Source organism: Cricetulus griseus, chromosome 10 (assembly GCF_003668045.3).
Source record: "Cricetulus griseus strain 17A/GY chromosome 10, alternate assembly CriGri-PICRH-1.0, whole genome shotgun sequence".
NCBI classification, from domain to species: domain Eukaryota; kingdom Metazoa; phylum Chordata; class Mammalia; order Rodentia; family Cricetidae; genus Cricetulus; species Cricetulus griseus.
Window position 1 is genome coordinate 31,816,083 of NC_048603.1, and position 10,446 is coordinate 31,826,528.

General features: G+C 41.2%; 1 protein-coding gene across 1 annotated transcript in view; it reads left to right on the plus strand.

Moving 5' to 3' along the window:
- The window catches only part of LOC113837496 (beta-1-syntrophin), a 242,190-nt gene extending 233,761 nt beyond the window's left edge, over positions 1-8,429 (plus strand). Inside the window, exons 5-7 of the mRNA XM_027431687.2 lie at positions 367-563; positions 4,344-4,534; positions 7,438-8,429. Of these exons, the coding sequence (XP_027287488.1) occupies positions 367-563; positions 4,344-4,534; positions 7,438-7,530 (481 nt within the window). The 3' untranslated portion in view covers positions 7,531-8,429. The remainder of the gene's footprint in view (positions 1-366; positions 564-4,343; positions 4,535-7,437) is intronic.
- Positions 8,430-10,446: the final 2,017 nt, after the last annotated feature.

Sequence of the window (10,446 nt, forward strand, 5' to 3'; positions counted from 1 at the left end):
GGACTGGAGAGAATTTTTACACAGAATTCCAGTCCTTTTTCTAACCTATTTATTTATTTATTTATTTATTTATTTATTTATTGACTAAGCACATTTGGATTTGCATGAGTTGTATCATAGTATTCGAATCTTCTGCATGTTTAACCAAATGCGCACACAGTTCTTGGATGATTTTCAATCTCGGGGAGAAGATGGTGGTAACCACCAAAGAGTCCCATCTTTGACTTGAGATCACAGCAATGAGGGTAGTGCATCAGTCTGGGGCTTTTACTAGGAGATGTGCCAGAGGGAATTTTTTTAAGTGCATTTTAATACCAACTTCTCTCTTTCCTTCTTTCCCTCTTTCCCCCACCCCCTCCTCTCCAGGCTTGTCCATTCAGGTCCAGGGAAAGGATCACCCCAGGCTGCAATGGATCTGTCCTTTGCCACACGAACTGGTACTAAGCAAGGAATTGAAACGCATCTCTTCAGGGCAGAGATCAGCAGAGAGCTCTCCCACTGGACAAGGAGCATAGTCCAGGGGTGCCACAACTCAGCGGAGCTCACTACCGAGATCACCACCAGTGAGTGCTGCTGCCAATGTCCCACTGGCACACAAATACAGGAAAGATGAATCCGTTACTACTCTGCCCTCAGTGTCTTTCTATCACCAGTCTTTGAGGATGCTTAAAATTCTCGAGTTAAGCCGGGCATTGGGAGCGCACGCCTTTAATCCCAGCACTCAGGAGGCGGAGGCAGGCTGAACTCTGTGAGTTTGAGGCAAGCCTGGTCTCCAAAGCGAGTGCCAGGATAGGCTCCAAAGCTACACAGAGAAACCCTGTCTCAAAAAACAAACAAAAAAAATTTAGAGTTAAATTTAAGAGTTTTTTCTTAATTAGGCACCGATTGCCCTCCTGAGACGTAACTAGAGGCTTTTCTTGTACACCACCTCACCTCATCTTCATTAAAGAGAAGTTGGTAACTTGGAGGATCACTTCCCATCCTCCTACCTATGACCCCATGGATGGCTTCCCAAAGGAGGGGAATTTGGGGCCATAAACTAAAAGGGTATTTGGTAACAAACAATAGGACCTGAATCTGTGTATTTGGCACTGAACAGAGCTCAAAACTGGGGACTCAGTCTGTGAGAAACACTAGGAATGAAAGGCATCTGAGTGGGGGTAGGGGGTGGAGCCAGAGGAAAGTTCCAGAAGAACTGCAGCAAAGCTCTCTCTATCCCTGGCACGAATGGAGGGGCAGAAAGAGGTCAGAAGGAGTCCATTGTCAGAAACAGGTCCTCAGCTGGGTAGACTTTGGAGCACCATTGTCAAATGTGCTAAAGAGCTACTTCCCAGGGTGGTGTCCATCTGTGGCGTGTCCATCAGGCACCACTGTGTGCCACTGTGGTCTCGAGGATGAAGTCTCCCTACAGAACATCTAGAAAAGACATCCCAAGCTTTTCCTGTACCAACAACAAAATTGTAATTTTCTACTCAGTGGCATCATGGCTGGCCCTCTGCTCCCTCCAGATACTCAGATTGACATGACAGTACGGTGTGTGAGAATTCTCACATAACAAGTTTCAGGAAGCAGTGATGCTATTAAGCAATGGTACACCCTTTGGGGAGTACTGGAGTAGGGTACCACTTCTCAGATACCTGCGAGTACTCTAAAAGATGGGCACACAGAAGCATGCGGTAGGGCTTTAACAAATTGTTTCTAAATGTGTAGTAGAAATTCTGTTGCAGTATACCCAAGATAACCAGTGCCTTGTATTTCCTGTTTGAAGATACTATGTCACCATGTAGCTTAGGCATGCCTCAAACTGACCATCTTTACAGGTGCTGGGATTAGAAGCACACACCCCTGTGCCTGGCTTGATCACTGTCTGTGACTGATTGTCATAAAGCTAATTTGTGTCCCTTCAAGTTTCCTATCATTGCTGATGACCTGTTGGCAGTGCTCCAGGCTGTGAACATGAGAGTTGGACAAGACTCGAGGCACTCAAATGCTAAGTTTAATAAAGTTACATGTGTAGTATCAGGGAAGTTCCAACTCCATGCAATGAGTTTAGGAAAGAGTGAAGATATCCAAAAGGATTTTGTTGTTGGTTTTTTTTTCGTGTTTTCATACATTCTACTTTGTATGTAGACACGGTCTCCCTCAGTAGGAAAATGCGGACGCTGGTGACATACTGGCTAAAGGCGAATAACAAGGAATTGTGAACACTGAGCTAGCAGGATGGCAGCAGGGAAGTGATGGAAGTGATTGAAGGCACAACCCAATTGCAGCTTGGATGATGCCTCCAGAGACTCAGGGGATGTGATGGGGGGTGGGGTGGGGATGTCTGTTTTCATCAGAGCTTTGCTTAACATGGTCCTATATCTTGTTTATCCCCTGGAGATTGAGAACTGGGTTAGCTGATCCCACCCAGTCAAGTCCACAGAAGGCATTTGAGATATGCTGGAATCAAAGCCCATCACAGCTAGTTCAGAATAACTAATCCTATGGCTTTACAGCTCATATATGGAGAAAGCATGAGCAAAACTATGCTTAGAGTTTATTTGCATGACATAAAAATTGGCAAAAGGATGGGAAGTCATCGCTACGTTTGTGACACTGTCCTTTGTTGTCCCTGAACTGCAGGTAGGAGTGGCAGAGGGCAAAGCACTCAGAGCTATCAGAGAAAAGCTTTGTAAAAGACGAGTTCATAGTACAAATGAAAAGTATTTGGAGGAAGCAGGAAGGGACATATGTGTTCATCAGAGTTCCATTTGAAAGGGCACCTGACTCTGTGGCTAATACACGTCCTATTTCTTCCCCCAGAGTCTGAAGGTATCCCTATCAAATTGTCATCATCTGTCACTATTGGGGAGAGAGGAAGGTTGAGAAACTCATTGTCAAGGTCCTGACCCAAAGTCCTCTATATCTGAGTGCCAGGGTATGGGGAAAGGATGATGAAACAGGAAAAAGGACCTGAATTTTCAAAGCTAAACATCGAAGGTGGTGATAGTCTCCTCTCTGAGCTTTAGTTTTTCTAAGCCCTATAATCTTGGTGAAATATTTCTACTTCTGAAGTCAGTGGTAAAATTGTATTCGGTATATTTAGAAAGCGGAGCGGAGCTAAGGGTGACACAGAGTGATTTCTCAATTAATGACACCGGCGTGCGACATGCTGTTCTTAGCCCCACCCCAGCAAAGAAAGTGTCCTGGTTTCCTTAAAATTCAGTAAGGTACAGATCAAGGCCTGAATCAGTCCACCTACAGAGGTCTGTAGTTTTATGAGCGAAACTAAACCCAGTCTGATAACTGACAAGCTTTTCCAGAAATCTATGGTGAGGATTTAAAGGATGCATTTGTAGCCCTTCAGCTTCTAGCAACTGTCCCCTCCCTGCCCAGGTAATAGGCTTACAGAACAACACTCTTCTGGCTTCCAGGTAAAAGCCAGCACCTAACCTTCTTACAAAGTCTATACTTTTGTTCCTCTGGAATGAAGGTGCCCTGTGCATATGGACATCTCACAGGCAGGGGGACAGAGAATCATTTCCTCTTAAAAGTGTCACACCACAAATTTATCTGCAGCAATGTTTCATGGACCTCAAATCTCAGGGGAAGTTAAAGGAGCTGTCCTTTCTGTGTCTGAAATACACTTTGTTGGGCCATTTTTGTTTTGTTTTGTTTTGTTTTTAAAGGTATATTTGCTTTCTTTTTTGGCTTTTAAAGTCAGGGTTTCTCTGCGTAGCTTTGTAGACCAGGCTGGCCTCGAACTCACAGAGATCCACCTGCCTCTGCCTCTGGAGTGCTGGGATTAAAGGCATACGCCACCAACGCCCTGCTTATTTATAAACTCATTTAGGGCCTCTTAAACATGTTGCATATGATGACTTGGGTAGCATAAGAAGGGAATGTAGTAAAGAAAGAAGTATTAGCCTCTTTCAACCAATAGATGACAGGACTGTATGTGCGTGTGTGCGTGCGTGCATACCCAAGCAAATGCTATAGTGGTGGTGTTAATGATGATGATAATACAGAGGTGGCTTACTTTGTTAAAATAAAATGTCTGTTGTTTCTGGCTGAAAGCCAGGCCCACCTGGTCGTGGCAAGTCAAGGATACTCTTCCTATTGACATACACGTCAGAAGACTAGATAAGGACAGGAGCCCCCAAAACAAGCACTGAACCCGAGGTCCTGACGATTGCTAAATTCCAACATCAAAGTCAATCTAAGAAGCATAGGAACTTTGTCCCTTTTTTCTCACTTTAGTAAGAACTTTGTGGGTGGACACTGTTGAAGAAACTAAAAGAGTTAAGTGCCCAAGTCAATGGATTGATGGATTGATTTTCCGTGTCTCCCCCAACCCCCAGCCTGTACCTACAGAAACCAGGAATGCCGCTTGACCATACATTATGACAATGGATTTTCTATTTCTACTGAGCCTCAGGAGGGTGCCTTTCCCAAGACAATCATACAGTCCCCTTATGAGAAGCTCAAAATGTCTTCGGATGATGGAATCAGGATGCTCTATTTAGACTTTGGAGGCAAAGAAGGAGAGATTGTAAGTGCTTTTCTTCTTGTGACCATGTGATTTCATCTGCTTTATTATGCAACGCATCCGTTAATGACTCCCAATTAACAGACTGCCTTTCTATTGTTACACACCCAACTGACAGCACAGTGGCTGCAGATTCCTGTTATAGTTGCTCCTCGAAGAGGCAGGATTGGATTCAGGGGTTTCAAACATCCAATAATCTCGAGTTCTTTCCTTTGGTTTCATTTTTTTTTTCATTAGAAAATGACATATTTGAGCCTAGAGGAAGGATGCTTCATCATGTCAGTATTAAATTCCTATTTTTAAAAAAGGATTTCTCAGGTGTTTTAACACATGTATGATTCATTTTAAAGTTGCACGAAGTAGCTGATATAACCTTGGCATTGTGTCCAGTGATGAGAGCAGCTATGTAAAATAAGCAATGCCAGGGTGGAAAAAAACTGAAGTCAGTCAGGGAATAGACTGTAGACATCATCTGAGTCAGGCAGGGGCACAGACAAGGCTACTAAAGTTGGGAGCTACTATCAAGCAATATTCACCTAAGTTAACCAATTCCTGGTTGAGGTAACAGCCACACATCCCACACTCATGCACGCAGTCCTTGTGTTTACATTAGCGCTTTTTGTGGTCATTGTTCCCCACCATAGTAAAAACATGTATGGAACCCAGTTTCCCAGAACATGACAATGGTGTATTCTTCAGTCTACAGACAATCGTGGTCCACGACATTTCTTTGAAGACAAAGAATGTCACTTACGGCATTAAGAATAGAACTGTAGGCGAGTCCTTGAATTTGTAATAACTAGTCTCCCTAGCCATTGTGCCCATCAGGAAATATGTATTGACTTCCTGCTACAATGGGAACAGAGAAAATCTAAAACACATAGATTAATCCCTAACAAAATAAACCCAAAACGAAAACAAGAGTTGTTTTCTTTCAGCTACTGGGCTTTCACTATCCTTCTTTTTCTCTACCCGATTCTTGTCACAAGTTGTACGGGCATTTCTTCTGTGGGCTTTACTAGGAAGTATTTGGGTAGCATTTTGGAGTTCCCAGAAGAAACTGACTAGAGGAAAGGGCCATCTTCACAGTGAACAGAGTTAAAAGGCCTTTTACCTCAGACCAAGGCAGTTCCACGTCTTGTGACGCAGCTGACCTCAGTGCAAACCCAGGCTGTTGTCATGGGTTCTTTATGCAATGGTGACCAATTCCATGACCAAGGCTGACAGTGGACCCTTACGGTCTTCGAACACCTTCCATTTTTCCTTGGATTCTCAGAGTTTTGATCCATTTTCCAGTGGATCCTCTGAATTTTGTGTTTTACGTTTCTGTATTCCAGCTCTTTAAATGTAGCCTGAGGCCATGACTCAAATGAGGTAGTGACATAAAAGTCCCTGTCATTAAAACACTTCTCATTCACTCCTAGTCTATCAATTATCCATCTGTGTGCTTGTTCTTAAAGGCAGCCCCTTTATAGCAAAGTGGGAACAAACAGGAATTAGTCTCCTGTTTTATCCTTGCTTGTGTCCAACACTAATTTGCTCCTTTTATTCCTTGGGATTCAAGTCACCCTACCTGTACACTACAGAGATTGAGGCAGACAGTTTTTAAGGTCACTTTTCAAAATTGTGTACTCTTTCAGTGGCATGGGATATGGTAATTAATCTCCAGCCATGACATCCGATAGATCTGCGTGTGGGTCCACGTTTCCTTATTGACCGTAAAAGCTGCAGTTTCATAAAGTTTAATACATGTCTAGATCTTAGTTTTTTTCCTTTTGATAAATGGAAACAGTGTTAATGTGAGGGATTATCTTGACTGAGTTAAGTGAGGTAGAAGTGCCCCCCCATACTACAATGAGTGGCACCATCCTCTAGCAAGGATCCTAGAGCAGCAGCCTGCATTCATCCCCATTCCTGCCTGGGGCTGCCTGGTGTCCAGTCCCACTGTTCCAAGCTCCTGTTGCCTTGATTTCCCCGCCATGATGGATGGGGCTTTCAACTGTGAGTTAAAATGTATCCTAAAGTTGCCTTTGTAAGAACGTTTTATGGTAGCAACAAACAAAACAGAGACCAAGACACTGCCCTGTTAACAACAGCATCTTAAGTTTGGTGGATTCTCTTGCACACCGACGTTGTTCTTATTGCCCAGAAGTGCCACCCAGAAGGGAAATCTGGAAGTTTCCCAAGATTTTTCTAACTCGGGTCAAGTGATAATTCACCTTCTGAAGGTGTTTGATGCTCTAGCCAGGCATGCTGTGGTTTGTTCAGGAACCACACTGAGAGGGCTAATACTTCAGATGCCACCATCAGAGAGATGTGATGTATACGTTCACAATGGCTCAAGAGCGACAGTGGCAAAGACAGGAATGTTAAGTAAGAGCTCTGGATTCTCAATGCACCAGGCAGTTTCACATGCAGGATCTTATTTAATACTCTAATTGCCTTGCATATTAGTAGGGCTGAGAAGAATTTTAAGTGAGTTAGTTGGCCAAGATTAGTCATTAAAAAAAAAAAAAAAAAAAAAAAAAAACTATGAGAACCAAGAACCAAATAACTTGAGTTGTGAAATTTGAACTGCTGCATGCTGTATGAAAGTCAGCATAAACATCACTATTGTGTAGCTGAAAACAAATGGTTTAGACAATGACGAAGGTTCCAATCAATATTTATGGCATCGTTGTAGGTAAATTGGTCAGAGGTTGCTTTAGACAAAATGTTATGGGAGATGTAAGGAACAGTTGGGAGAGTTATTCCCTTAGCTCACTGAGAACAAACATTTGAAGACAGACTGCTCTACTTAACACTCTAAAGTCAGAAGTGTGTATAGATTGGCTTGATGTGAAAAATCACTATGCTACACCAAGCATTAATTGAAACTCTCACGCTCTCTTCTTTTTAAATTTCAGCAACTGGACCTTCACTCCTGCCCCAAGCCAATCGTTTTCATCATCCATTCCTTTCTGTCAGCTAAGATTACAAGACTGGGCTTGGTGGCCTGAACGGAGAGGCGACTTGCCATAGGAAAGGAAGACTGCAGTGCCACAGGACTGTGACATCAGACAGTGCACCAAATGTAGCATGCACAACCAGCTTCAGGTCTCAGGAGTCACATGTAATATCCCAGGCTCCTCTGCCAGTTTGGGGAATTAAAAGGGACACCCTAAAGAAAATACCACCAGGGATGTCAGATAGAACTTCTTAGAACAGAGCAAGGTTAAGGGAGTGAGAACAAATGAATAGACACAGCATGTCTTCTAAATAGTGATGGCCAAGGACATGGTCATTATAACAGCATGTGCAGATTACACCAGTTTCTAGGTAACTGGTTCACCCAGGTAAGCCAGGCCTGAGCAGATGAGAAATGGATAGTTTCACCTATTATCAACTCCCTGTAATATTGATCCCTTGCTTCATTGTGACTTATTTTCTGATTCAAGTTAAGCTGACTTTCACTGGTAGGAAAAGAACAAAAGAAAAAAGAAGGAAAGTAGGGAAAGCAAAAAGAAATGCACATTTTATTTAAGAACGAAGCATGTTATTTAATTTTCTCAATGAGTTAGGTTGGTGTAGAGTGATTCCAAAGTATTCTCATTCACATCTGCTGAACAGAAATTAACTAAAGCATCAGATACTGAGCTGAACTTTACGATGGCAGAATCTGAGCCAAAGTGGGCAGTTGCAATTGCAAAACTTTCCCGAAGAGTCACACACACAAATGATGACTAATTCGGAGACTACACTTACACCATGGATGCTGTCTCATAGCCAAAATCAGTACACTTAATTTACAGAAATCAAATTCTGTGAAATTTTTAAAAGATTGCCATTCCACACACACACAAACACACACACACACACACACACACACACACACACACACACACCACTGGTCACACAATTGTTGTTTAGCTGTCTGCATTTCACAGTTTTCAGTGGAAGTACCTTTCAGTTTCCTCTTGTTTCTGCACGTGCTTGCAAATGCACATTTCAAAGCAAGGGAGACTATCTCTCAGTCTTGATGATGCTATTTTAGATATACAGAACCAGAAACATAATCAAATCTACAGATAGCATCTACATTAACTTTGGAATTACAGAGGAATAATATAAAGACCTGATATTTTTTCTACAAGCATATTTTGAGGCAATATCTAGCCTATTGGGACTTAATGCTTTTGTTTTCATTTTTACCTTTCAAGATCCATTCACTAAAATCTACACGCATTATTTGATTTTGGAGCTACTTTTCACAAGCCCCGAAAATTAGCCATAGAGCTTATGAATATCTACTTCTTTCCCATGTAGTTTTATATTAGCACTTGCTCTGGGTTCTGCCTGTGTGTTGGAAGAGTCATAGTTTGGCAGATACCTATGCAAACTGAAACTGGCCTAAATGCCTGTGATTAAGTTTCCTCAGATGTGTGTGTTTATTGAGTTGCACTTGTATTTTAAACCATCATTTTCCCAAAGCACATCCCACATAACATCATTTCCAAGGGACATTGAGCAGTATTCTCTCTTGGGTGGTGATTTAGGGGCTTGGCGATAAAGTAGCAACTTAAGACACGTTAGGCCCTTGTTGGGGTTGCCAGCTTCCTCAAAAATCCCCTTCTACATTGATCACAGTCTTCAAGGTAGGGGTGAGAGTTCCATGCCTTGCACTTCTTTGTAATGGGGTCTCTGTGAAGCTAGGGGGTTTTCCAGACAATACTTTAGGAAATACCACCACAGGGCAATGACTTTTGGTTGGTTTCTTATTTTAAAATGTTGAAGAGTGAAGGCTAGCTTCAATACTGTGGGAAAGCGTTGATGCATTTGTAAATTGTATTTCACACTTTCACACTATATATTTTCAAAAATCACTGGAATGTTGTTATACAAGAGAACTATACTTATGTATTGTAAATAACATGATACATATATTAATGCCAATAGATTCATTCAACAATATGTAATCTACGGTGCTCGGTACTACATGAAGTTTGAGTTAATTACTCAAGTTGCAAAGATTTTATTATATATTTATAGACAAATTAAATTGGTCATAATTACAGACATGGTTTCTTTATTGCTTCAGCTTTAGACTGATTGACATCTGGATAAGAGTCAACAAAAACTGTCTTCTCCATTTTTAAAATTTTAATTTAAATATTTATATTTTAGGAAAAAATATATTTGAATAAGATCAATGCATTTTTCTGAAGTAAATTAAAGTGTGTTATTAGCAAGAAATAGAAAATTTTACTAAGAGAATTGTGTATATGAATGATGTTTTTCTCCTAATTAAAGTATATCAGAGTGGCTATGATGAGTCAATTTCAAATACTCACTCTAATTTCTCAGCTTGGATTTCAAACATATTTAAATAATGGCTTTATGGTGCATTTTCATCTTGTATTAGGTGTTAGTGTCTTGGTCAATGAGTCAAATTAGTCATTTGGGAGAATTTTTTTTCCAGTTTGCTTTGTTCTTAGTTCTGTGAATTACAGAATTGATGATGCTTGGACCTAAATGAAAACCAATACAGATGAACAATCCTTTGTTAATGGATTGTTGCTCAGCTGCCAGAAGAGTAAATTCATTGGTCTGGTAATATGTCCATGCTACTCATCTTATAGGCATTTAAAGAAGAGGAATAGAGATGTCCTTTATTTCTAACATGATCTAAATAATAGAAATCAAACTACAATTATTATGAACTACCCAGATAGAGGTACTTAATGGATGGCATCAGTGAAGGGTGGAAGTGGTTTGGGGGTGTATCTTGAATTGATTTCTAAAATCTGTCTGTGTTTATAGTCCCATGAACATCATGTACAATTTATATATAAATGAAATAAATATTTGCCTCAGAAATCCAATGCATAAGCTTATATTTTAAGTCCATCGTGGGTTGAACTGACTTGATGGTAGCT